The 27,343-nt window shown below is 59.4% G+C and overlaps 1 protein-coding gene across 3 annotated transcripts; it reads right to left on the reverse strand.

Annotated features, from left to right (window-relative positions):
* Window positions 1–2,152: 2,152 nt before the first annotated feature.
* Window positions 2,153–26,166, reverse strand: REXO1 (RNA exonuclease 1 homolog). 3 transcript variants are annotated; one of them, XM_088792206.1, is made up of 16 exons: window positions 25,510–26,166; window positions 11,724–13,489; window positions 10,472–10,576; window positions 9,513–9,723; window positions 7,351–7,514; window positions 6,876–7,007; window positions 6,634–6,757; window positions 5,831–5,944; window positions 5,582–5,719; window positions 5,366–5,479; window positions 4,629–4,702; window positions 4,260–4,370; window positions 3,586–3,701; window positions 3,360–3,498; window positions 3,114–3,234; window positions 2,153–3,041 (listed from the first exon to the last, which is right to left on the reverse strand). In XM_088792206.1, exons 2-16 carry the CDS (start codon window positions 13,335–13,337, stop codon window positions 2,953–2,955), a joined length of 3,366 nt encoding a protein of 1,121 aa, XP_088648332.1. In that variant the 5' UTR covers window positions 13,338–13,489; window positions 25,510–26,166; the 3' UTR covers window positions 2,153–2,952. The 3 variants fall into 3 exon arrangements, with proteins under 3 accessions (XP_088648332.1, XP_074193585.2, XP_088648331.1); XM_074337484.2 differs by lacking the exon at window positions 25,510–26,166 and adding an exon at window positions 25,070–25,358; XM_088792205.1 differs by lacking the exon at window positions 25,510–26,166 and adding an exon at window positions 22,724–22,745.
* Window positions 26,167–27,343: the final 1,177 nt, after the last annotated feature.

The raw sequence follows: 27,343 nt of genomic DNA on the forward strand, positions 1-27,343 counted from the left end.
GGGCCAGGGCAGAGCAGGGCCTGGGAGTGTCTCTGGGATGGTGACCGCGTAGGCGCGAGCCAAGATGGGGTGCAGAGGTGTTAGGGTGGGGGCAGTCTGGGGCTGCGGTGGGCCAGTGGACCGGGCCTCGCACAGCGGAGCGGGATGAGGGCGTCTTAATATCGCCAGGGTATTAAGGGTTCTGTCATTAGGGGCGGGACCTTGTATAGCTCTGCCCAGGAGGGGGTGGATTGGCGCCAGCTGAGGTCGGGCTGGGCCCATGTGGGGCCAAGGGCGGAGGAGGGAAGCACAGGTAGGTAACCGCAGGTACCTACCTGGTCTTGAGTCTGAGCTGTGTGCCTGGGTTTTCACACCTGCTATGCGCTGCTGCAGTGCTGGGCGCTGGCCTGGGAGAGGCCGTTAAAGCCACCGAGCCCTTCCTAACGCCAAGAGGAAGCCCACAGTTCTCTGTCCCAGTGTATGCCCACCCCGCCGGCAGCCGGGGTTCTTGGAGGGAGGGAGGGGCCTTCTTGAAGGAGGTAATGGGGATGGGAGACAGCGGTGAGGCTGGGACACCCTCCGACCAGAGATTGGGGAGCTAGAGCCAGGGTGGGAGTGTGTGTAGAAGGGGCTATTAAAGTTAGGGTCCCCCTGATAGTGAGGGCTCAGGGGAGGGGCAAACGGGACAGAGGGGAGATGATTCAGCTGTGTTTTTCGTATTTGCACTTTTAGGGAGCCCCTGAAGCCCAGAAATAAGGATTGGGATGCCTCCCTATGGCCCAGCCCTGACCCCGCAGGTGGGAGTGCCTGTGTCTGACTCTGCCCTGACTTCTCTGGGGCTGGGATTTCTGAGGCGCAGCATCACCTAGGAGCAGATGTTAAATGAATGAGTGGGTGGGGTGATGATTGCACACAGGATCCCACCGCCCCCGTCAGAGCAGCAACTTCCTACTCAAATTTCTTTGGAAGGTCTGTGCATTCTGCTTAGCCACTGGAGGTACCGATAAACCTCTCCTTTCATTCATTCACTCAACACATGTTTATCCTACTCAACGGTTAATAAAAAGACCCTAGGGGTGGGGCTTGAGCAAACTGTCCTAATAGCCTTTAGAAGAGACCTTGCTGGGTACAGTTGTGCGGAGTGGGTCAGGGGACCCAATTTTCTCCCTGGGGTAGTAACAGAGGGGACAGGAGCTTCCCAAGTGGCAAGAAATGGGTTTTGGTCTCCAAGAGGCAGCAGGTTTGGCAAGCTGAAAACACCCATAACCTTCTGAGCTGGGGAGCTCCTCCCCCAGCTGCCCACAGCCTTCCCTCCCTCATTGTGCCCGGAGGAGGGAGTGCAAACACAACACAGACTCAGGGTTTCTGTGAAGCCACAGGCACATATTTAGAAAACAACTCTTGTTTACCGAAGAGGCAGGAGAAAGTCAACTGGTTCCAAGAGCCACAGAGGGATATGACAGTGGTGGGACCTGATTAGAACAAGCCCTCAGGGCCCCCAGGACCCAGAGAGGAAACCGATGCAGCCCTAGCCCAGGAAGCCCCTCGGGAAGGGGCTGCCATGTCCTCAGTCTGGGATCCTGCCCTGTTGGCCCTTAGCAAAACCCCAGGAGGGTGACAGCGGCCTCCTCCAGGCAGCCCTCCTCCCAGCACCTTTGTGCTCTGGCATCCAGTCCTAAGGCCCCCAGCATCACCGGCCCGGTGAGGCTTTTTCTGGTTTCACTTTGAATAAGTTGAAAGTTGTGACCTGAAAAGTCCTTGCCCTCCTACCCCCACGACCAGAACAATGCACGAATGGGCTGGGTTCAGGGCACTGGGCACACACACATTTTCGGGGAGCACCAGATGATACAGTGGGCTGGGTCTGCCCGGCCCTTTCCGTGGTAGATTGTCAGACGAGCAAGCCCACTCACAGGATTTCGCTGCTGGCTCCACAATCACAGCATCCCAAGAGGCAGGAAGAGTGACAGGCCCCAATCCAGACTGCCCAGAGCTCTGGATCTGCTTGGGAACACTGGGCAGGGGGGTGGCCTGGGTGCTGCGCTGGCTTTCCTGCAGGTGAGCAAGGTTTTGTTCCTGTTCCCCCATTGGGGCAGGTCGTGGTCACGGGGACAGTGACCTCCACAGAGGGTGTGCAGCCACACCAGGCTCCAAGACCACCACCAGACCAAGGTAAAATCCATACAAACATTTATTGTCCCTGCCTGGGGGTAGAGGAAAGGGGGTCAGGGTACTGGGGGGGCGGGGCTGTGGGCCTTGACAGACAGCCCCCAGGAGAGGCTGGAGCTCTAGTGGGAAGTGTCCAAAGGCTGAGGCCCTGTGGGCTGGGGGAGGGGCTGGCTCGGTTCCCAGAGGTCGTGTGTGGGTGGGCTGGAGGAGGCCAGTTCCCACCCACCCAGGCCTAGGCTGGGCTGGACTCTTGGGTCCTGGTAGCTGTCAAGGCGCTGGGTGACCGCTCCCGCCCCCTTGCCCCCATCCCCCAGGAGGGAAGGCAGCACCAGGGTCTTGCTCCTCTGGGTCGGGGAAGATAACTGCACAAGTCATCAGGTTTAAATTAAAAGTAATAAAAATAACAATACAAAAAAAGAAAGCTAACCCCTGTCTAAACAAGCTTGCAACAGCCCACCTGGCCCACCTGACACCCTGGCAGGTGAGCAGCGAGGAGCAGGTAGTTTCAGTGCCTGGGACACAGCAGGGCCCAGCTTGTGTGCCAGGCGGGTGGTCCCGGCCTCGGCCTGTCGTCGAGTCAGCAGCAGTTTCCAGAAGACAGAGGTCTAGGGCAGAGAGGCAGGGGGGCACGAGGGGCCTCAAGGGTGCTGTCTCTGGTGCCGTGGGCTCCTGCCATGCTCGAGGCCTCTGTGTCTTGGCCACGTGGACAGGGTTAGCTCTGAGATTTATTGCACTGTTTTGGAAGAGGCCTGGGACTAGAGGACGGGCCGGGACAGCGGGAGGCAGGAGGCGGGTAGGCGGCAGTCACCGCTTGGTCTTGGCGTCTTCTCGGACCTTCCAGATCACCAGGTGCATGCAGGCGCTGGCGTCCTCACTGGAGCTATGGCCGTCCACTGTGGAGTGGGCAGAGAGTCAGGGTGGGCCAGCCCGGTCTCTGGGCTGGCCCAGCCCGGCCCACCACCCACCGTTGTCCTGGATGATCTGTCTGAGGTAGTCAGCCATGAGATTCCGCAGGGAGCGCTTGTAGGGGAGGCCCAGGCGGTGCGGGAAGAGCACAGATGTGTCCACGACAGTGCTGTGGATGACCTGTGGGAACAGCCAGCACACTGGGGCCTCAGGACAGCTGGGCTGCAAAGGAGCCCGGGGCTCCTGCCCGCTCGCTGTCTCCACAGCCCCGCCGGGCCTCTGAGGACCGAGGAGGGCCAGGTTACCTTCAAGGCCAGAAGGTCGCTCTCCAGGCTGTGTCCGATGAGGATGGTGTCGGCGCTGAACAAGCTCAGCAGGACAGCCTGGACGTCCCGGAGCGAGATGCTCGTGTCGGCGAGGTCAGCCTCAGTCACCCCCGAAAACCTGGGGAAGGACGGCAGGGACCTCAGGGGCCTGGAAAGGCCCCGGGAGCCCCGACCCGGGACCTGGGGTCCTGGGGGCCGGCCATACCGCGTGTTGTAGTCCACCACCTCATTGTCCGGCTTGACAAAGGTGTCGTAAACCACCTGCATATCGCTGTCTACCACGGTGACGCGCGTCAGCTCCAGGCCGTATGTGGTGTAGGACTGCGAGCGAGAGGACGTAACTCAGACATGGCCCCGACGTGGCCCCACACATCAGACACCCCAGCCTCGTGCTCATGACCAGGCTGCCCCTGGACCCTGAACCTACGGCAGACGTTGCCCTGAAGGTCTCTGGCCCGGGGCCAGCATCTCTGGGGGTCAGAGTGGGGGTTGTGAACAGGGCGCCCTTCCCCAAAGCCCGCGCTGCACTCACGGGGCCCGCAGAGCCGCCCAGTGCAGGGGAGCCTGAGTAAAGCCAGCTCTATCAAGAGTGTGTGGTGTGTACTGGGGGTCAGGCGACAGTATCTGCTTGATGACAGGACAAAAGCCCGTTGTGACCAGATGATGGCAAGGCTCAGAGCTATAGACAGCACGTCCCACACAAAGGCGAAGACCTGGCTGCTGTTCACGGCTCTTCGTCCGCTCTTTATACTAAAACCTGCACTGCCCCAAAGCCTCAGAAAGGGGAGCCAGGATAGCCCCATGGAGCAGAAGACCCTTGCAACCTGCAGAGGCCACGAGTTCTCAGCAAGTTCCCATGGTTGCCGCCTGCTGACTCACCATTTCACAGTCAAGGGCGTAGATTCCGGGGTGAGCATCTTCTGGAAGCTCTTTATCAAAGGTCTTCACGAACCCTTCCAGGTTTTCCTTGCGTCCGTCCTGCACGTGTTGCTAAGGGTGAGGAGAAGGAAGGTGAAGGTGGCAGGTTTGGAGGGCAAGGCAAGGAGGAGGCCTCAGGAAAAGCCAATGAGGCCGGGCTCACGGGGCCAGGCCTGTGCTGGGGGTTTTCATGGACCAAACTCCCCTTCCCAAGGCCGATAAACCAAAGGACAGGAAGCAGACAGCTCAGGGGGACCAGCGCCAGATAGGAAAGGGAAGGGGCTTCCCAGGATGAGGAAGCATCCATAGATCAGGGCATAGGGGACATACCTTGGCGACCTGGCAGCCCACAGAGCCGATGGCAGCTGAGCAGCACATGTACTGAGTCTCCCAGCCACCAGCCACTGAAAGGGAAACAGTGGTCAGTGGCTGTCCCCACGCCTCCTGCAGGCAGTTGCTGACACCCAATTTGCCTGGGCTGGCAAGGGTTTCCAAGCAGAGTGGACCCCAGCCCTGGGTTGAAGGGTGGCCCCAGGGAGGCCACGGATTCCAGCCCCCTTTCTGTGGGGGGGAGCACTGGGCCCTACAGAGGAGTGAAGATTTGGGACAGGTGCAGCCCCCCGACCCTGCACAAGCCCTTCCCCAAGTTGGCAGTGAGGACATGTGCAGGTATGGGTCCCACGGGGGCCTGCCTGTGGGAATGCTGTACCCAGGGAACCCTCCACGTGCCCCACAGAGGTGGTTCTGCAGGCAGCAACGGGCACTCCGGGAGACCCATGAGTTCATGAGGGTGGGAATTGGGCCATGTGAGCCACTAAGTGAAACCAGCAGCTGCAGGACAGGACAAACCCTTTGTTCCCGAATGCCCATGCATTTCTACAAGCACTTATGCACAGAGGAAGGGCGGGCGGGCGGGGGCACCGGGCTGTGGGAGGCCTTTCTTTTGTCTGCATCTGAACGTGTGACAGGAAGGTCTTTATGTTACTTTTGTCACAACGTACAACAAAGGGAAAGAAAATTTAAAAGGGGTGGGGGAGCAGAGGGGAGGGGGCCCGCTGGGGTCTCACCTCGGTTTCGGCGGAGTCGCCCCCAGTGATAATAACACTCCTCATCCCGCACACAGCGGCCCGAGGGGGACACGAGGTACTCGGTACCACAGCGGCAGCAGACCCTACAAGAGGCTGTGGGGTGGGGACAGGGGACAGGAGGGTGAGGAGCCATGCCCTCCATCCACACCCACCCCCTGCACCCTCTGTGGAGCACAGGCGGCAGGGGTGACTCACAGTCCTTGGGGGGCTTGTCCTCGGTGGTGAAGATGACAGCACCGCCCGGTCGCTCGGGGTGCAGGAACGGGTAGCCGTTCTCCTTGAGCTGCTCCTCGGTGAGCAAGTACCCCTTGAGGCGGCCATACAGGGCGGCTCCTGTGGACAGACGAGCGGTAGAAGCAGTCACCCCCTGATGAGGCTGGGGGGGGGGGCACCCAGTCCTGCTGTGTCCCAGGCCGCCGGGCTGCTCTCCAGAGCCAGGCTCACCTTTCAGATCCTCAACCCGGGGGCTGCCCGAGCGGGTGATTGAGAAGCTGGTCTTGGCGGCCAACTTGCCCCCCAGCACCACCTCATGGGACACAACCCTCCGGGCACCGGTTTCTGGAAGGGGATGAGGGGAAGGATAAAGTAGGCTCAGACTCCCTCGTCCCTCCCAAGTGCTCCCCCACCTCCTCAGTGCCGTTCCCAGGACAGGGCCTGACCTTGTGTGACCCTGGGGCAGTCACCCCGCCACCACCTTAACCCAGGACCAGCAGGCCTTGGGCTGCCTGGAAGCACCTCAGTCTCCCCTCCATCTCTCCCTGGGTGGGGGTTTTTGCCCTTGTAGAAGGGAAAGAATTTAACACCAGATCTAATGGCCGTCTCTCTCAGGAAGGGAGGGGGGCGGGCCAAGAGCAGAACGGGGAAGCGTCCGCTGATGGCTGATGGCTTAATGCGCCCTGGAGAGGCACCGTGAATGCCTTCCCAGGTTAATGCACAGAGCAAGCAGGCAAGCCTCACGCTTTGAAGAGGCTGCCCCATTAGTGGCAGGCGGCCCTCGATGGAGGAGGGAGGAGGAGGAGGAGGAGGAGGAGGAGGAGCAGGAGGAGGAGGAGGAGGAGGAGGAGGAGGGTGCTTACGAGTGAGAAGAGGCTGTTCTGAAGGCTCGGGCCAACGGCCGCTAAGACAGAGCCTGACAGCAGCCTCTTGTCTCAGAATCTCACCAGGAGGCTCGTAGCCACCCTCTGCTGGCAGGGTGGGCCTGAATCTTCTAGACGCAACACCTAGGCCACCCCTGCCCACTGACTTACTGCTGAGACCTGGCACAGCGCTGGGCGCCAGGCCCCGCAGCTTCTTGAGGGTGTTCACGGCCACGTTCAGATAGATGTTCTTGCTCGGGCTGCGGTCATACGCTGCCTTCTCCTCATTCAGCGCCTGGGGGGACACTCCACTCAGCCCTGCAGTCCTGGACACCCCGATGGGCGGTCCTAGCCCCTCCGTCAGGGACCGGGCTGCACCCCCCAGCCAGCTGCCATCTCCCAAGGTCACACACCTTCTCTATGGCTTCCTGGTTCGAGGAGCAGAACTTGAGACACTCCTCGATAAACAGGTTGAGATATCGTTGGCGGATGACAGTGGGGACTTTGCCGCCAAACTCTTTTGGGATAATGGGCTTCTTTAGACTCTGGAGGGGACACAGAAACAGTGGAGGGTGGCAGCCCCTGCCTGGTCTCTGACGTACTTCTTGGAACCCCCGGCATGTCCCCCACACAGGGTGGAGCCTGCTGGAAACTGGGCCTCCATGACTACGGGGGTGGCCCTGGGCTGGCAGGACCACAGCAGTGTTGACCAGGGGAAGCAGGGCAGAGGGAAGGCACATGGCAACTGTCCTCTGTCTCCGCTCAGTATTTCTGTAGATTAAAATTGCTCTAAAAAGTGAAAGGCTGTGAATTAAAGCAACAACAGAGGGGCGGGAAGAGGGGAAAGCAAGCCTGCGCTGCCAGGTATCGCGAGGGCAAAGCAGTTACCTGTAAAGATGGGCTGTGCGCCACACGTTTGGGGGTGACGGTGCTGGTGGTCTTAGATGCCATACCCGACAGCGTGCGTGTCTTCAAGGGCTGGCTACCTGGCTCAAAACCATTGGGAAGCTGGCTGTTGCTAGCCGGGAGGGTCCTCTTGGCACCTGTGGGGGCTGGCGGGGGACAGGGACCGTGAGCGCAGGAGGACAGCGCGCCCATCACCGAGCTGCAGAGCACCAGGTGGCCACGGCCATTCAGAGTCAGCAGGAGGTGCATCTCAGAGCACAGGGGGAAGGGGCGGGGGCGGGGGCGCAGGCTGTGGAAGGACATTAGGCTCTATGTGCTTTGGGGCAAGTCCATCGAGAGCAGGGACACAAAAATGAGGCTGTGGAGGCCGGTGGGGTGGTCCAGCGAGTGTCGGGGGGTATGGGGAGCCTCTGCCACATATTCTGGCCCCAACTCCGAGGCATTGACGTCTGAGGGAGGAAAGGCCCTGGCTCCTGGGCTGAGGACCAGAGGTTCTGGGACAGGCCGCTCATTGTGACCGGCCAGCCTCTGTGTTCTGCCTCTCCCTTTGATGACGTCACAAGTGAGACAGTCTCCTCCCAGGGACGAGGGCTCAAGGTGGGGGTAGGGGTAGGGAGGCTGGGGAAGGTACACCCCCAAGTGTGTGTGCAGCAGGTCTGACCAGCTCTGAGCCTGGGCTTGGCCCTGCTGAAGGGACAGGAGCAGACGAGGAGACCAAGGCACAGAGCGGAGGGAGGGCCCAGGTCCATGGCCCCTAGGAGTCCTATACCAGTGTTGGCGTTACATGCCACGCAGGAAGGAAGATGCCGACCAGGGAGGATGTGCACTTTTCAGTGGTGAAAGGATAGCTTTCAGGCTCACGCTGACACAGACTTCCCTGCATTTCAAGTGTGCAGCACCGGATGGAACCCAGAAACTGCAGGACAGCCGGCTGGGCTCCAAAGAGCTGGGCAGCAGCTAGGAATTCGGGTGGTGCAGCGGCAACTGCAGATGGCCAGTGCAGTGGGGCAGGCTTATGAGACGAGACCTGTCTCCAGTACACACAGTTCAGGGCCATCTCCCTTTCCTGGGCTAAACCACTGCTACAAACCCACAACCATGCCGGTCACTGTCAACTTCTAACTCAGGCACTGGGGAGGGAGGGAGGGAGGGACGGGGGGGGGGGGGAGGGACGGGGGGGGGGAGGGAGGGACGGGGGGAGGGAGGGAGGGAGGGAGGGAGGGAAGGAGGGAGGGAAGGAGGGAGGGAGGCAGGGAGGGACAGATCAGAGTCTGGAGATGCCAGGGAAGGAAAATCAGGGGAGGGTTGGACGTCTGTATTTGCAGGACCACCACATGGGGCCCGCCCGCCCCCTCCCCCCTTCCCCCCCCCCCCAGCTGGATACGAAAGAGGATCTCTGAACCAGCAGCAAAAACATCCCAGAGTGGGGCCGAGCCTTGTGCTGCGGAGGCAGAGTCTGCATCTGAAGAGGTCTCCAGGTGGCTCCAGCAGCCTACCTGGCGTATTTCCTCAGCTCCAGGCACCACCACATAGAGACACACCCACTGAATGTGCAGCCAAACTTTCTGATAAGGCCCAGTGGAGAAAAAGTGCTCCTCAGAGCAGGACAAGCAGCCAGTACAGCTGCAACCCCTCCCCCAGATCAGCTTCAATTCAATCAGGGCCTGAGCCTGGGCTACTCCGGGGCAGGACCTGGCCTCAGCCCTGCACAGCACCCCCCGGGTGGCTCCCCGTCCCCAGCACTGCTGTCTGATGCCCAGCGCCCACACTCAGACCAACCCCTGCCAGGTACCTGGGGGAGGCAGGGACACAAAGACCAGGCAGGGACAGAGGGGGAGGGCCACAGGGAGACCTCTGGGTCAGGGCCTTAGAGGGAGGCGGAAGGCCAGTGCAGAAGGAGCTTGGGTCTGGCAGACACACACCCCTCAGACTCTCCACAGCCAGCCCCCTCCTGCCAACACCAAAGCCCAGAGAGGCCCAGGGCCGCTGGGCACTGCGCCAGGCTTGCTCTAGCCTCCTGCTAGCAGTCGGGGAGACGATACCATTTTATAGACAAGCACACAGAGACCCAACCAGGCCCCGCCCAAGGCCACCACCGCCACCGTAGTAGGAGCCTGCCACCGTGGACCCGCATTAGGACTCACCTGCAGCCAGGCGGGGGTTGGGGACGTGGGCTATCCTCCTCTTCTCACCGGGGGCTGAGATGTGGACAGAGGATGGCTTCTCGGCTGACCGTGGGGCCGCCTGGAGCCAGTTGGCCGACTCCCTCTGTGCCTGCTGAGCCCGCCAGTAGCACACCTCTTGGGCGGTGGGGGGTCGGGCGGGGGGTGCCGGGCCTTTCCTCACAGGCTCCAGCTGGGTGAGGAGAGATTCCGGGGCCAAGCTGTATGTCAGAGGCACCCAGAGCAGGCCGCCAGGGGAAGCAGGCTGGTAGTAGGGCCATGGGCTGGGCAGCAGGGGCTCTGGGGTTGGGGCTGGGCAGGACGCCCCCAGCTCGGCCTTAGGAGCTTCCAAATGCCCCGGCGGGAACCAGCTCAAACTCATGTCGTCACTCTCCCAGCCTCTAGCTTCTGAGAGCCCAGGCCATGCCCTCAGCCCTGATATAGGCACAGGGCGGGTGGGAATCCCTGCCCCCAATTAGATTGGCATGCTGATCCAATCCCACTTGATCTAATCTTCTCTGGACTGCCTTCCAGAATTCCAACTCTCCTTTGGGACTGAATCAACGGTAGCTTCTGGTTACACAGCTTGGGGCTTACCCTCCACCCAGCCCTCTCTGTGCTAGTTGACAATCTGTCTTGGGGCCACAGGGGAGGAAGCCAAGGCTCAGAGAGGTCTGGCTACTTGCCTAAGATCACACAGCACAGCTTGGAGCGAGACAGGGACTGGGCAGTGTGACCCTGTGGGAGGGCTCACCTGCATCTCACTCTCCCTGCTCTGGGCCCCACTCCCCCCAGCACGGAGCACAACTGGGACTGGAGTGGATGTGGTCCCCAGGCACTTCTCTGCCAGAACACAGGGAGTGCTGGACCCGCGTCTGCCGAAGGAACCCACAGCTCTGGTTGCGCAGACGGGGGTCTCTGATCGCAGTGTAGGCACTTACCCCCTTGCCATGCTTGGACAGATGAGAGACTCTCCTCTTTTGCCCGGGGAACAGAGTGGTTAGGCCTGACTGCTCCCTGTCCTCGGCCTTCTCTTCCTTGGGGGGCTGGAAAACACGTGCGTCCCTCAGCAAGGCTCCCTCTTCTGGCCACACCACCCACACCGACACAGCGTGACTCCCAGGCCAAGAGGGAAGAGGTGGGAAGAGTAGCTTGAGAGGCCACTAGATGGGTGTCTTCACCTCCACCCCAGGAGGTACTCCCAGCCCAGCCTCACGGGAGGAAACAGACTCAGTACACCCCAGCCCAGGACCCCTAGGCCAGCCAGGGTCCTGAGCGCACCTCCCAGGCCTTGCTCAAGGCAAGTTCAGCAGCCGTGCCCCAGCCCTTCCTGGACCACCTGCCTCCTGTTCCCCTCCCTTGCCTGCCCACCTGCCTACCCACCCTGCCCAGGGAAGGGCTCAAAAATGTAGGAATGAAGGGGAGAAAAATCACAGGGCAACACCTCGAAGGGCCATGAACTGGGAGATGCTAAAGGATCACGGACCCTGTGAACCCCCCTCCCCTCGCAGAAGCTGCAGGTTTCTGAGGTTCTGGCGTGGGGACAGCCTGCTGTTGAAACCAGGCTCCCTCTGGTGGCCGATATGGGGACACTGGAATCAAGACCCCGAAGGGCTGGCACAGGTTTGGGAGGGAGGGGAGATGAGCTGGAATGAGTAGGAGAGAGAGGGGAGAGGAGGGGCCAGGGAAGGGGGAGATGGGTAGAGGGGAGTAAAGGGTAATGGAAGGAGAAGAGAGAGGGGAGAAGGGCTGGGGGAGTGGGGTAGGGTGGGGGGAGAGGGAACGGGATGAAAAAGGAGAGAGGGGTTGGGGTACAGAGGAAATAGGATACGGGCTGAGGGGAGAGGGGCTGAGGGGCTGGAAGAAAGGGGAGAAGGGCTGGGGGAGTGGGAAGAGGGGTTGGGTGGCTGCCCAATACCCCACTGCCTGCCGCTCTTGGACGCTACCACAGAAGCCCCGCCAGGTGGGCCGGAACCCCAGGTGGCCCAGAAACCCGGCAGGTGGGCCTTAAGCCAACATCCTCTTTCTGGACAGGGTGCAGGAGGGCAGCAGTCGGCCACCAAGGGTTCCTGAATTTTGGACGACTTAAGAGGCCATCTCCATGTCAGCACTGAGACTCGTCACAGGGAAACTGGGCCAGAGCTCCGGCAGCCCGCCCGCCCACCCATGCCCAGCCCAAGCACCGATCCTCACCTGCCGGGCCAGCCGGCCCCTGTCCTCTGTCTTGACGCAGGTGGACTCGTTGAAAATGCGCAGGCACTCCTCCATGGGGTCTGAGTCAAAGTCAACCTCTCTCTCCAGGGCTGAGTAGTCCACATCGGTGCCCGCCCCCACGGAGGAGGGGGAGGAGGGGGAGGAGGAGGAGGAGGAGGAGGAGGAGGAGGAGGAGGAGGAGGAGGCCTGAGCAGCCTGGCCAGCCAAGGCTGAGGGAGGCGGGGAGGCCCTGAGGCGCTTGTGGGGTCCCCGCGTGGCCAACAGGCCCAGGCTGGAGTCAGAGTCGTCAGAGGCTGAGCTGGAGCTGAAGTTGGGGGGTGCCGAGGGCTGCAGCCCGGGTGTCCTGGACCCTGCGTCCTCGTCCTCACTCTCGTCCCCGAAGAGCTCTGCGTGGCTTAGGGCCCTCGCCTGCAGCTTACGGGTGGCCTGGGAGACGCCCTCGTCTAGTGAGCGGGTCTTTCGCTCTGCCAGCTTCCCTGGTGGGGTCTTCCTGCCCGTCCTGTTCGGCAGCTGGGGGGTGTCCCCATGTGTGGGGCTTGGCCCCAGCCGGTTAGGCCGGCCTTTCCCTGAGCTGGCCACCAAGGTGGCCAGAGATGGCTTTTTCTTGGTCCCCTGGGGAAGCTCTGCCCTGCGCCGGGGGCTGCTGGCCTGTGAGCCCCTCTTGTCCACACGCGGTCTCCCATGCTGTGTGTCTTTACCTCTGTCTGCCTTCCGGACACTGCCCTTGGGGCCAGAGGCCAGCAGCACCCCACTTTTCTTCTTCTTGGGCTTTCCTTCCTTGGGGCCGCTGTGCTCTTGCGAGGCCCTAGCTGGCGCGTCAGACTTGGCAAGGGACACGCCAGCGGGGCCCCTGGGAGGCTGCCCGAGGTCCCCCACATCGTACTGCACAGCCATTTCCTTGGTCTCCCGCAGGCTGCCCTCCTCGGCCTCCTGGCCCTCCCTGGAATCCAGCTTCCCAGAGCCCTTGCTCTCGGTGCCTGCCCGAGCCCTGGGGGGGCTGGCAGTGGTAGGCCTGGCCCCTGGAGCTGGGGCAGCATCGTCATCTGAATCAGAGAACCTGGCATCACAGCCACCAAAGGGGTCGCAGGGCTTCTTGAGTGCGGGCGTATAGGGCTCGCTGTTGCCGCAGGAGCCCCGCGACCGCTTGGGGGGCCGGTCGTCCTTGGAACTGGCCCTGCTGAGCAGCCGGGCGGAGAAGTTGGATAGTGGGTCATACTCCAGGTCCGTGGATGGCTTGGAGTCGTCCACAACGTACTTGCCGCTGGAAACCGGGCAGCTATACCGCCGGGGCTGGCTCACGGCCTTGGGGACGTACTCCAGGGCTCCGCTGCCCCCTCCCCCGTGACCCTGGGCCTGATCCAGAGAGGCCAGTGAGTACTTACTGCCTGGCTCGGCTGGGGCAGCCAGTGGTGTGGGCTGGTAGCTGGCATCGGGGCTTAATAGGTCGCCACCACCAGGGTTGTAATCAAAGGACAGAGGGAAGGTGTCCTCATCCAGGCTGGCAGTGGGGCCGTGGGGTGCCAAGGCCGGGACCTCCGCCGAGATGTGCTCACGCGCTGTCTCCAGGAGCTCCTGGTAGCGCCGCTGCTCCATCTCTACCTCGGAGCGCACGGCCTCAATGGCCTGGTTGACCAGCTCCAGCTCCAGGATGTCCGAGCGGGGCTCCTCCCCTCTGCCCAGGGCGCCATTCTCCCTCTGCACGGGGGCCTTGGGCAGCTCCGGGTTGTACGGGTCATAACCAAGCCCTAGAATAGGAAGGAGGAGGAAACAGTGGTGAGCAGGCCTGTGAAGAGGCAACCACTGCCTTCACCCAGAGAACTGGCCTTCCAGAACCTAGCGGGGGCCAGGCCTCCAGCACACCCCCACCCAGGCCCTGCACACATAGCAAGGATTCCAGAGCACCCCCTTCACAGTCTGCAGCCCACAGAGGCGAGGATGTGCAGAACCCTGGCCTCGAGAGATGGCCACAAGCTCCAGCGACTGGCGTTGGCCCCTGGGACAAAGACTGGAAGGATAGAGAGGACAGACAGGACCATGAGTGGGGTGAGAAGGCAGTGGGATCCCCACTACACAAGCCCACATTGAAGCCACAGCACGCTTCCTACAGCTGGGGTTTGGGGGGCTGGGAGGATGGCACGGTGCGGGGGGCTTGACACTCAGGCACAGAGACACTTGATGGGGTGGGACGGGAGTGTGTGTGGAGCTCCCCGAGTTCAGGGCTGGGGCTGGGAGGGGAGCAGACAGCCCACCCAGCAGGGTCTGATGTGTGCAGGGCTGTCCCACACGCCGCCCTCAGGCAAGTCCGCCAGGCTGTGCCTGTACCAGTGAGAAAACAGACACCCCTTAAGTGTCCACCGCTAAGTAGCACTGAGTAGAAAGATACCCACACACTTTTAATGGAAAACAAGAGGCAGAAGGCAATCTATGGTATGATCCCGTGGGTGTGAAAAAAACGAAAAGGTAGTGTATGTTCAAAAAACGTCCAATAGTCAGAAATAGTCATAAATGCCTGCATCCATCTGTAGGGCCCCAGCTCTGCCCCCGTGGTAGGGGGAGAGATAATTCGTGTGATTGTCTGTCCCCTGCAGTCTACCCTACTCCTGGTTCTAGGGCATGTTCTAGAGGTCAGCACAGCCCATGGCACCGGGCTCAGCAAGAATGTCAAGGAGACTCACTTATGAAGTGCAGACATTCTCAATAAAACGTGAGCAAATAGTGACACTCTGAGAAACGAGTAATATTCCATATTCACATATACCAATCTACCATAAATACTCCAGAATTTAAAGAATTCTCATCACTAGAAATTCTATCAGACACAATCCTGCAGGATCTCTGAAGAAAAGGCCAATAGAGTTAGTTGGTCCCTGCAGGTAGAGAATGACAGCGACTCGCCCAGGAGCCAGCCTTGCTTACACCTGGACTTAAGCCATGACGCCTAGTGTGGAATGGGGCCTCCAGTGTGTGGTGACCTGGTGCAAATACAGCAGTCCCAGGGAACTCGTTTAGGGAGAAGCCTGCAGGTGACAGCTTTGCAGAGGGCAGTGGCTGGGCCTGGGCCGCCGGGGGTGTGGGGGGTGGCCAGGGAGAGACAGGGTCATTGTAGGCGTGTCGTTCGTGTTTTTGAAATTCTATCTGGAAAGGAGAAGAGAAGCATGTATCTACGCTTCAGACCACGAAAGATGCCAGGACTGAGCATGGGAGACGGGAGGTAAAATACCACAGAACCCAGTGCCAGCAGCAGGACAGGTGTCAGGGGCTGTCCTAGTTGGGGTGTTCACACTGGGAGCAGTCACTTCATGCCCCCCATGTCAGAGCTACGGATGTGGGGCTCGCGGACCTGGGGTCAGGACTCACAGCCCCTCTGCCCTGGTGAGGGACAAGGTGATGTGAGTCCTGAGGGAAGGCTAGAGACCCCAACAGGATCAAGACTGCCCTCCCAGGCCACCCTGACCCAGGATGGGTCACAGGGCACCAATGGCAGACCCATCCCCAGCCTGGCACCCAGTGTGTGAACAGCTAGGAGCCAATGCCCTCTCCTCATGCCCTGGAAGTCCTGGCTGCCAGCAGAGTGGAGCCCAGGCCATCAGCCATGAGCCGGGGTCACCTACTGTGCATGTCCACTGGTGGGTGGGGGGGGCCTCCAGTCTACCCTACTCCTGCACCTCCGTGGTGGGGGCCAAGGTTTCTCACGCCCCTCCCAGCCCTCCCAGCGGGGGATGGGAGCAAAGGCCCACCTAGTGTGAAGGCCCGCCCCAAGGGCAGGTAGGTGGAGCTGATCAGGATCAATGGATGGGGGGTCAGGACCCAGGCACAGCCCAAAAAGGGCCACAGGCCACATGCAAATCAACCCAGAGACCTCACCCCTTTTCAAGGTCAGGAGGTCAGAGTGCAGAGTTCTAGGGATTTCGGATTTGAAAGGAAGGGGTTTCCTCAAGGAGCTTGTGCTTTGGAAGAGGCAGCACTGTGCCCTGCAAAGGCCCGAGGCTGCCTGGGGGACCAGAGCCTGAGCTCTGGCCTTGTCACTGGGATCTTGTACTGGCATGTTTGTTTCCTCAGGGCCATCATGCCAGCTGTACCACCACCAGCCTCCCGGCAGCCCAGGAACTAATTTGTACACTGGGGGTCTGAGCTGCTCACTCTGAAGGGGCATGGCTCCTGACCAGAGCACCCAGGTGGAAGCTGCCTTCCCCAAAACAAAGGAAACCACCCCAAGCAGGCCTGAGTCAAGGTCCTGATCCTGCCCCTCTGGGGCCTCGGTTTCCTCACTGGTACCTGAGGCTCCCTCACCAGCCCAAGGATCTCCAGACAGGTTTGAGAGTTTTGCGCTTACAGCTGCAGGGGGCTCTGCTGCAGCCTGAGGCTTAGAGGTGAGCGAACAGGCCCAGAGCTCAGAGGTGAGCGAACAGGCCCAGAGCTCGGTCCCTGAAGCAGATGGCACCCAGCCCCCCAAGGTTACCTGATGGGGGGATAGGGGGGACACAAGCATAGAAGGTACTGGTTCCTGCCGTCTAGCCCCCTGCCTCAGAGGGCCAGGTCCCCTGCGGTCAGGGATCATCGGAGCTGGAGAAGCTGCCAAGAAAATGTCTGCAAGCTGCCTGGTGTCCTGGGGGCCTTGCCCGCCTACTGGTGGAGGTGTCAGAAGGCAACTGACGGGTGACCCTCGAGATATGGGTGACCCTTGAGGTTGGGAGGGCCATCAGCACCTTGGAAGGTGTCCTCCAATTACTGGGGATTAATTTGGGTGAAAGTAAACGTGCTCCTTTGGGGGTTCGCACCAAGTAAGCATGCCTGTGGTAAACAAGATTAATTAAGCTGTTTTTTTGGAAAAGGCGGTGATCTGGGAATGACTAGCAAAGCCCTCAAAAGGCCCGGCTGTGAGACTTACACTCTTAGGAGAAGTCAGACCCCTGGGCCTGGTCCCTGTACCCCACTCCAGGGCAAGTGAGGGCCCGGCTGCTACCCAGCTCCAGGGCTATCTGGCGGTCACTTGAGGGATGTCCCTTGGGGAGGTCCCTCGCCAGGGTGGAGGGTAAGACAGCCCCCACAGAACACCTTCCCCTGGCCATCCGTGCCAGTGCTGTGCACCCAGCACCACACACCCACCAGGACCTGGCCTGGCTGCAGGGACACAGGTGGCTCCCCCAGGGACCTTGCCCCAGGGACTCTGATCATCAGCATCTGGGACAGACGTCCAGCACAATGGAGACCAGGGCTGCTTCTCCCAGCTTCCTGGGCTGGGGGACCCTGGGTGGGAAACTGGTATGGACTGGTGCTACAGAGCCCCAACCCCCACCAGGCCGAATCACAAACAAGACAGGCGGGAGGCCTTCAACAGGTCCTGGCAGCCACCGCCAACCCCTCCAGGCCTAGCATCTGCTCCCACACACCCTCCACTCCAGAAAACGCCCGCACCCTTCCCTAACTGCTGCACGTGGAATCAATGACAAGACATGGAGCATGACGACGCCACTCAGAGAGGATGCGACCTAACTGTCTCTGGCTTCTGAAGGCCTTCATCACCCACCCCTCCTCTCCTCAGTCTGCCCAAGGTCTGAAGATAAGCCCAGGACTGCACAGGGGTCCCGCCCCAGCTTCTTGGCTGATAAGACGTCAGCAGGGATTCCTTCACCAAGCCAGATGGCGGTCACAGCCTGCTGACCCCCCATCCTCAGTGGGGTGGCAGAACACCAAGGAGGAGACACAGTCCCTGCCAAATAGGAGATAAGCGGGGACACAAGGGCTAGTCATGGCAGAGAGACTAGACCCACCCTGGGTGGCAGAGCCCTTAAGGTGGAGCCAGGAGACCGAGGACATTCCCTAAGCCCAAAGTGGTGTAACAGGCTTGGGTCACTGGCCAGCCAGCCCAGCTCAGCAGGAATGCAGAGTGGCAGGCCGGGGGCTCAGAGTTAAGAGCACCCCACACTTTGGACTTTTCTGAGAAGTGGGATCTAGCAGACAGTGCCCCCGAAGGCTATCCCCAATGGAGGGCACAGTAGCCCCTCAGGTCCTCAAAGGGGCCGGCTGCTACACCTTCCACCCTGGCCCAGCTTCTCTGCTCCTGGCAGCCTCCCTCCACCCCAGTTCTGGACATCGGGGTGCCCCACCAGACAGGCCAGAAGCCTGAAGCCCAGGGGTGAAGGCACCTGGCCACTCACTCATCTGACCGAGAGCCCCACACTGCCCAGGGCACCTGACGCCCCGGAGGGAACAGGGCAGACCCCAGGAACGTACTCCCAGGTGTACATGAAGGCCATCTGAGATAAGCCACCGCTGAGGCTGGGCTGAGCCTACAGGAGCAGGGTCCACCCCTGCCTGTAGGGTGGGTGACGTCACTGGAGAGCCCGGGACACTGGTTCGAGGCTCAGACCCCTGAAAGCCTCCCCTCATAGCCCCAGGGCTTTCCCTCACCTCTATAGCTGCCACCCCAGAAGCAGCACAAGGACAGGGCCTCAGCTCAGGTGGCACCACGCAGCCAGCTCCAGGGGAAGGACAAGAGGACCCCCGGCCAGACCTGGGGCCACCATCAAGCCTGTTCCCTCCACGTCCCCAGAGCCACCCTGGTGCAGGTCGTCACACAGACTGTGGGACCACCCTGCTCTCTGGAGCCAAGCAGCCAGGATTGTAATGACAGGCTATGCTTCAAAATCCACAGTAACACACAGGATGGTATAACGCGCAGAGACAGAGCCCCAGGGCTGGGCTGAAGGCCTGTCCTTGGCACCTCTCCATCCTCACAGCCCGTGACAACATGAATCGCTTCCCTGGGCCCACTGAAGAAATCTTCAAAACAGTGCTCCCACTCTTTATGGCCCTGGTGCATTGCCAACTCCCCAAACACATGGGTTTCCAGTGGGTGTTTCTAAGATCACTTCCTCCACCGTGCAGGTTCCCCCGAGACACCCCCAGCCCAGAGGCCTAGCAACTCGGAGCACCTGCTGACGTTCCAAGTGAAGTCAGGTGGGGGTGCGGTCCCGGCCAAAGGGGACGGAAGGCTGCTGCTCTCACAGCGTTCCTGGGACGTGGGGCCAAGGTGAGGGGGAGCCGGTTGCATCCCCTAAGAAAGAGTCCACACACTGGGGTCACACGTGAGCACAGTGGCTTTTATTATCTGACTCCTCAGGCAGGTGCCAGGGAGAGTGATGGACGGCTGGCTCCAGAAACACACCCCTGCTCTGTGAGGGCCCTCTGGGCCACTGCCAGAGGAGGGGACAGTGGTCTCTCCGGACAAGTGACTGTGATGTGTGACCGTCAACTGGGCAGGGATGGATCTCACTTCTAGGACACACAGGGCCAAGCGCCACCAGAATGTGCCTGGAGTGAATGCGGTCCACAGCCCTCGTGACACCCATCACCTTCCCGGCCCTGCCTACTCCTCCCCCTCCCGTCTAGCAGCTCAACACGCTGACCCCAGGCTCCTCTCTGTACCTCAGCTGGCTAGTGCAAATGTCTGCAAAGGTCTGTGGGGTGAATGAGTGAATGAATAAATGAATGAAATACCGACCGAGTGCCACGGGCCCCTCAATGCCTGGAGCACATCCACTCCGCGGACACAGGCCTCTGTGGTGATCAGAAGAGAGTCCCTGCAGGACAGACAGCTCTCAGCAGCCACATGAGAAAGTTAACTGGCTCTGAGTCCCCCCATCTCCCCGTCTTTGGGGCGGACTAGCTGGACCGCGGCAGCACTCTTGGGGCCTGTGCTAGAGAAGGACAAGTAATAAGTCAGTGTGACAATGGGGACACCTGCCAGTCCCGCTGGGAATGGCAGTAATGTTAGGGGCAGACTCTCCTTCCCCCTCCTCTGCCCCTCCAAACCAGAGCACAACATTCCAGGCCTTTCGCTGCTTTCCCTGCCCAGGATCCTGGAATTGCTGCTGGCCTCCCAACCTGCTTCTAGCCACCAGGTAAAACTCCTACTCATCCTTCAAAGCCCAGCTCAGTAACGCCTGCTGGAGGACACACACTTGACTAACTATAAGCCAACTGCCCTCTCATGGACCCCGGCCCGTGTCTCTAATGTTAGACACCCGTCCTTTGTTTCCAGGGCCCCCCTGCCTGGTCCACAGTTAGGTACTGAATAAATACACCCAGCAGGGCCCTTGGAGGGACCCAGGGTCGGCTCCTGATTTTATAGATGACATGGAGGCCGGGTTGTACCAACGCTTGTGGAATGGCCAGTTCCCTGCCAAAGAACCCAGATTCGGGCCCCTCTGGCTTCTTGTCCCGCTCCCTCCGCAAACTAAAGCAGCAGGCAGGAGGGTGCTCACCCTGCAACGCCCCTTGGCCTTCAATCCTGCCTGCCACCCAGCTGTCTCCAGAAAACCCAGTGCCCCCAAAGTGCCAGCACACACGCCTGCTTCCTCAAACGGCACAGGCTGACCACCACAGGACGCCTGAGGACCCAGCCATCAAGGAGGACGGTGGCCAGGACACGCCTCCACGGTAAGTCGGGCCGAGTGTGCCCTGACCGGCCCTAACCTGTGCTCTTTCCACACTTTCCACTTCCTTCTCTATTCTTCTCTGTTATGAATCAGATCACACCAGCCAGTCCACCTGCCACAAGCGGACAGCTCAAAAAATAACAAACCCAACTCCTGGATACCCACCACTCAGCTTACAAACCATCTGCTGGAAATTATTTTGTAAAGGAGATTCCGATGGCGTGGGGGGTGGGGGGGTGGAGGACAGCAAAGCAAGAAGCAGCATTTCTGCAACACAGCGTCTCAGATGGAGGGGGCAGCACTGTTTGTTGAGGCCAATTTTGCAGAAGAGATAACTGAAGCTGATTAATACTGACGAGCTGGAGGCTGGGCCATCTCCTCCCAAGCCAGGCTCTTGGCACAACAGAAAGAAAAGCCAAAAGGCCTTCACTTGGGGCTCCACTCCATCACAGGAGCTGAAAGCCTGCTGGGCACCCCACCTCTTCTCTGGAGCCCTGCAAGGACTTGGGGTGCCACATCCAAGCCCCCTCACAGGGTACCCTGATCCCTCGCAGCTGGCCCATATCGGTGCTTGGGTTCCTGTGTCTCTGGCCTCTGGGCCTAAGGAGCTGGGGGAAGCAATGCTTTTCACGGTCTGTCTCTTCCCTGTGGGCCTCAACCAGCCTGCCTATCCCATTCCAAAATACACAACAGGTCAGCACTGGGGCGCTGATCATGTCGGCACCATTGATATTGGGATGGGATAAATCTGTGTTAGCGGAAGGGGCCGTCCCAGGCACTGTGGGGTGTCGAGCAGCCTCCCTGACTCCCCACTCACTCAATACCAGGAGTACCCCCAGTTGTGACATGCACAGACATGGCCCAGTGTCCCCTGGGGGGGGGGGGGCCGACTCGTCCAGGTGAGAAGCTGCTGCACAGCTAACGTGCACACTCTGCATGACACGTCCACATCCCTCCGAGCAGCCACCTCCCCAGGCCCTTCCGTGCATCCCACCCACTCACCTCCCATTTCCAACGAGCCTGCACCAAGGCTAAGGCTGCCCATTGAAGCCTGGGCCCAGAGTGAGACCCATCGCTCTACTGATCGACAGTAAGCAAAGAATCCTAAAATACCCAAGCCTGGATCTGGGCGAGAAGGCAGGTTTTAAAGCTCCCAGGCCGTCTGGAGGAGCTGCCAGGGGTGGGAACCAGACTAGCGATGGCCTTTCCTCACGGAAAACAGAATCCAACTTAATCAGCGTGGCAGGATCACAACTTTGGTGAAAACACACGAAGCTTTCTGTTTTTAAGGCTGGGAGGAAGCAAAGCAAGATGGCATATGTGGGACTCAGGCCATGTACAAAACACGTTCCTTTTGACTTTCCAGATTCTCCAATGCTTTAAAAATGGACATTAGTCTCAGTCCGGAAAAACAGTGCTTTGAATGGAGGAGGTTTGTGCAGGGCTGAACCACAAACAGAAACCCAGGTTTTTCCACCAGTGATAGCTTGTATGAGAGGTAAACTCAGCGCTGCCCACACTGACAAAGAAACGACTGCTTTGACAAGCCCCAGCACCTGTAAGCTAATCCCACCTTTACAGAAAAACCCAGAACAAAGCAATAGAACCAACCACCCACCAGGTGCCTGCAGGAGTGAAGGCTCCTCCTCCGGGAGGTCCCAAGCTTCAATCCCCTGAGACTGGTGACCCCTGCTCCCTAGAGCCACACCTGGTCACACAGTTTCCTGGGAGGGGCAGGGAAGTGATGCTTAAAAAGTGGCCTCAACAAGAAAAGAAACAGCCCATGACCAGCTCTCACCCTACACAAGGTGGGAGGTGCCACTGCCCAGCCCAAGGCCACAGTGACCGCCAGCTGGCAACACTCTGCAGTCCTCTCACCCTGGCCAGGCCTCCAGACATAAAGGCAATACTGCTCTCAGCATCAGCTCTTTCCTTGGAAGGGGGGAGCCGACCACAGCAGTTCACTTTCCAGGAAAGCACATTTTGTCCTGTCTCTGGAGACTCTCACAGAGCGGTGAGAAGTCGCCCACATGAAATCCACCAACACCAGCCCCAGGGAAGCGGCTGAGGGGCAGTGAGGCCAGGGGCCTGCCTGTTTCAGCAGCTGCACACTTCTGTTCCAAGTCAGCTTATGGAGAAATAAAATACTGACCTTCTGCTGGGAGGCACTAGTTTCTCTGACTCCATCCTCCCTTCCTTGGGGAAGCAGGGAATGTTCTAAGGATGCCAGACCACTGGGAGACTAATCTGAAGCCTGGGGGAGAGGGCTTCCCAGGGAGCTGCTGCTGCCACTGACACAGTTACCCAGCTGGGGCCCCCTGTCTTCCATTGTGAGCCAGGCCTTCCCTCAGGTCTGTCCTCAGGTTTCAGAGCTCTGGTTCTGTGATTCTGACTTTCCCAGGTCTCACTGCTACCTGCCAGCCCCAGGGCAGAGCGCTGAGCCCAACACACAAAGAGTGCCCCATGTGTGGAGGACCCGCAATTGATGAGCAGGGCAAGGCCTGGCCGCCTGGATTCAACCCCATGTCCCCCACTTACCAGCCATCCACACACAGGCTAGTGGCTTCCCATTTCTGGGCCTATTTCCTCATTTGTAAGGTGGGGACAATCATCCCTACCATTAGAAGGAAACACAGAGTTTTACCAGACCAAGTGCTCCCATAGCCGGGCTCTACCACACCCAAGTGTGGAGGCACACGGGGCAGGGGGGAGGGGGGAGGAGGGGGCGTGCCGGGCTGGATCTGAAGGGCTAGAAGGAACAGGATCCTTGCCCAGCCCCCTCATGGGCCTCCGACTGCTGAAAGGCTCAGGCGGCCAATGGCCCAAGGCCAGAGGTGCTGGGCCACACAGGGACCCTGGCATTCCATCTGCAGGCGGCTCCCACCCAGGACCTTGGCAACCCTGTCAGCTGCTTGAAAACAAAACGTGGCCCAGACCACCCCTGCCAGAGCCTCTGTCTGGGCCATGCACATCTGGTCACAAGTGGATTGGCTGAAACCTGGATTGTTATAGCCTCTTCAAGCCAGACAGGAAACTGGGCTTTAAAAAATCTGGAGCAGGGGGAGCTGAAAGGAAGGGGGAGGTCTAGACACATACTCTCCCCTGGCATCCTCAGAGAGCGGTTACATGAGCATGCCACAGAGGAGGAAACAGAGGGTCAGAGAGGACCCACAGCAAGAAAGAGGCTGAGCTGCGATTTGACTGCCCCATTGCAGGGGGAGGTGGCGTTCTAGCAGATCTTCTATCACAAGCCTCGATCAGAGGCCTTCCTGCCATGCCCCACAGATGGAAAGAGGTCTGCTCATTCTCACCTACAAAAGGAAATTGCAGAAGTAGCAGGGTAAGGGGTAGTCAGTTGCATTTTTTTTCCCCCTGGGAAAGTAGGGCAGACAGCACTGCATCACCAAATGAGCTCCCAAAAATGATCCTTTGGGAAATGAACTGGCCATTTGTGATGTAGAAAGAAATCAGAAGACTGACTTGGCATGGAAGACTTGAGGGGAGAAATCAATGCTACAGAGTTGGGAACAGACGGGGAGGCAAGTCAGAATGTCAGTGGTAAAGAAAGTGGTCCTGCCCTGTTTGTCCCAGTAGTGAAAAACCCGGAAGCGAAGCTCTGCAGAACACTGCATACAAAGCCAGTAAGTAAATAAATGGAGTCAAGACACAGAGCTTTTAACAGGATAAAAACAAACCCCATGAGCTGGGTGTCACCACCTCCCATATGCACTGTTCTCTGCTAACTTCCCAGCCTCCGCCAAAGCTGGGGGTAAGTTACCATCTATGCTAGCAGCTCTGAATGCCCCACCCTGCACAGGTGTGGACCCAGACAGACTGCTTGATTCCCACCAGCTGCAGGTGCCCAAGGTCTAAGTAAATTTGTAAGGTAAACCTGAGAACATTCTACCTTGTTGTCCCCCCCCCCCCCCCCCCCCCGCCGAAATGGGAAAATAGGCCCATTATCTAATTCTAGCAAGGGTGCTCCTCTTTTTAGGTGTGAAGGTTCTAAGATGAGAATCGTTGTTTTATGGAGAAAAAGAGAATATTTGAAACTGAGACAGAATGAGATCTGGGTCTGATGGAAAGGGAGAGCCGGTTCTGAAAGACGGAGGTCACCAGTGGGAGCCTGAACTTCCCTGGGAAGGAATGACGCCACACTTAATCCTCCCTCCAAGCCTTTCCTTGTCATGCCCCCCTTGCCCCGTTCTCACTGTCTCAGCTCAAATCTCACACCTCCTACAAGAAGCCCTGCCCGATCCCTCGCAGCTCTCACCAAACTCTGCTGTGACACTGACAATCACCACGATGATGTGATGTGCGATCCATTAACGTTCTCTGCTCAACCCAAAGCAGGGCATTCCTTGGAAGCCTATGTCTCTCCCATCCCTGTCAAGTGGGTTTAACTTACACCCTGTGCGGTCACGTCCGACATTCAGCTTGACACACAGTAGGGACTCCTAAGTAAAGCGCAGACGGGAAAATAGCGCGGAAATGAACAAGAGCTGCCGCAAGGACTTGGGGTCCGGGGAGGCAGCGCGAATGGTTTCACCTCCCCAGGAGCTCGGGCGCGAATAAGGGCAGAAAGAGTCGTGGGCCTGCCAACCAGTGTCACCCGCGGTTGGCTTGCGTTATCTCACTCCACCCTCGCAACAGCTCTAGGAGGGCATGTTCTTTTGTTTACATTTTACACTCGTGGAAACGGAGGTTCTGAGACTTGCACCGGGCCCCGAGGTGGGTGGTCCCGTCCCCGGCTGGGGGACGTTGCCCGCGAGCATGTGGGGAGGGGGGGCTGGGCCGGGAACGGGGGGCCGGCGAAGCCCCGGTGGTGGAGTCGAGGCCCGGGCCAGGAGCCGAGCCCGGGGAAGGCAAGCGGGCGGGCATTACCTGCTGCGGGGAGTGCCGCTCCGCCGCCACCGGGTGCGCCCGGGCCCCGGGCCCCGCGGTGCCGGAAGTGGCAGTAGGGCCGCCGGCAAGGACCCCCGGGCGCCCCAGACCAATAGGGGCAGTCGATGGCCCGGAAGAAACCAGTGGAACGTAGCATGGTCCGTCCCGCAGCGAGGCCCAGGCCCGGAGCTGCCCGGGCCCCCGGGCCCCTCACTGGCGCCTCGGTCGCCGCCGCCCGCGCCTCACGGACCCCGCCGCCGCCATCTTGCTCAGAGGTCCCCGGAGGCCCCCCGGACGCCTTCGCAAAGAACCCCGGGAGCGGCTGTCCGCAGCGCGCCTGATCAGAAACGCATGCTCTCGAGGGACCGAAGCGGATCGCGAGCCCATGGGCCGGGACAGGCAACCGCGAGAAGAATGGTGGAGGGTGCAGACTGTCCTACCTGAGGCATCCGGGAGCCTCGCCGGCGCCACTTCCAGGTCCTCCGCGAGGGCGGCAGCGCCATCTTGAACCGCCAAACGCTGCGGCACCTGGGCTGTCCACAGCGCGCCTGACAACAAAAAAGACTCCACAAGGCCCAGTCGTGGCTCATTTGCATCATTAGCATGTTGCTCTTAAAGCGCCCTCTCCTGGACGAGACGAGTCCTGTACCCGTACCCGGCAACCCCAACATCTGAGTTACCCATTGACTCAAAAACTCGCCTCTGCCCTGGTATACAGTTGGCTTTCAATAACTGCTTAATTTCTCCCACCTGGATTCGTGTCAACAGTCTAATCCCCAGGTCCACAGGAGGAGTCCTGTTCTCATTCACTCTTTTGTCCACCAAATACCTACCTTGTTTCCCCGAAAATAAGACCAGGTCTTATATTATTATATTAAGGTTTGCTCCAAAAGACGCGTTAGGGCTTATGTTGAGGGGATGTCATCCTGAAAAATCATGCTAGGGCTTTTTTTTCCGGTTAGGTTTTATCTTCTGGGAAACGGTACTGAATGCCTGCTCTATGCCAGGCCCTGCCATAGGTGCTACACTCAGCTGTATTTTGTTCATGCATTCATTAGATGCCTGACGTTTGGGTTGTTTCCATTTTTGTCTATTGTGAATTGTGCTGCTATGAGCATGCGTGTAGGTATATTTGTTTGAATAGCAGGTTTATGTCTGTAAGTTTTTTTAATGATGTAAATGTGAAAAAATACATTAAAAAGCAAAAAATATAAGAATGCAAAAAATATTAAAAGACAAAAAGTACATTAAATTTTCTTTTAAATGATGTAAATGTGTTTGTTGCCCATGTTTATAACCTGAGATGTCACGTAAAAACCCGAGGAGGTGGGAGCCTTGGAGGACTGTGGGCAGATGGGCGGGGCCTCACTCGGGTGCTCACACGCGCCCTCGGGTGGCTGCTGCGGGTAGTACAAACTGGGGAAGGGCAAGGGCAGGACCTGACTCAGGCGCTCATATGCACCCTCTGGTGGCAGCTGCGGGGAGGACACACTGTGGGAGTGAGGGTGGGAGCCCAGGACCAGAGCAGAGGGGACTAAACTGGTCCAGGTGGACGATGATGGGGGCTGGACCTGGGTGGAGGCAGAGGAACGAGGAGAAGTGGGAGGATTCTGGATATGTTTTAAAGGTACGGCTTCGGCGAGATTTCCAGATAGACTGGATGTGGGTGGTGAAACAAAGAGTCAAGGTCAAGAGTCACCCCAAGGATTCTGGCCCGCCCACTTGGAAAGATGGAGCAGCCAGTGACTGAGGTGGCGATGGGGAAGGGAAGCCTGTGGGTGGGCTGGGAACATCTGGGTCTGGAGTTGAAGGCAAGGTAGGACTGGCGATGGACCAGGAGGTGTGGTAGGCACACAGGGGGGCCTGAGTATGCAAGGAGCACAGCAAGATGATGGGAAAGTCAGGGGTCTCGGAGGCCGCATCCCAACGGAGCATCCAGGAGACAGGAAGGGACATCTTTGAGCTATTCCCAGGGCACATGGAGAGTGCCCAAGAGAAACTGAGGGGAGAGGCAGCGCACTTGGACCCCGCATTCCAGGAACTGCCACAAAGGGACAGACGCCACATGGGTCCAGGGAGCGATGTCTACAAGCTTGCAGGGCAGAATGCAATAGAAAAACAACATGGGTGAAGCAGGAGCGAGGGAGGTGCAAGAGGAAGGCCGTCCTCGAATAAAGGTGAGGACCGGTGCTCAGGTTGGGGGCGACCTTGGCGGCCACAGTGCAGGACTTTGGGGAGGGTTGGGCTGGAGCCGGCGGTGCAATACCAGGGACG

The sequence above is a fragment of the Rhinolophus sinicus genome, chromosome 15 (assembly GCF_057876585.1).
Source record: "Rhinolophus sinicus isolate RSI-liver-muscle chromosome 15, RSI-T2T, whole genome shotgun sequence".
Taxonomy (NCBI): Eukaryota; Metazoa; Chordata; class Mammalia; order Chiroptera; family Rhinolophidae; genus Rhinolophus; species Rhinolophus sinicus.

Bases quoted from the DNA above. Each gene is read 5' to 3' on its own strand.
- REXO1 (XM_074337484.2), bottom strand. From the start codon at position 25,226: ATGCTACGTTCCACTGGTTTCTTCCGGGCCATCGACTGCCCCTATTGG. The intron at 5,945-6,633 runs GTAAGTCAGTGG...ATCCCCTTCCAG, and splicing joins CGCTGTGCCAGGTCTCAGCA to AAACCGGTGCCCGGAGGGTT. The intron at 4,371-4,628 runs GTATGTCCCCTA...CCTCACCCTTAG, and splicing joins TGGGCTGCCAGGTCGCCAAG to CAACACGTGCAGGACGGACG.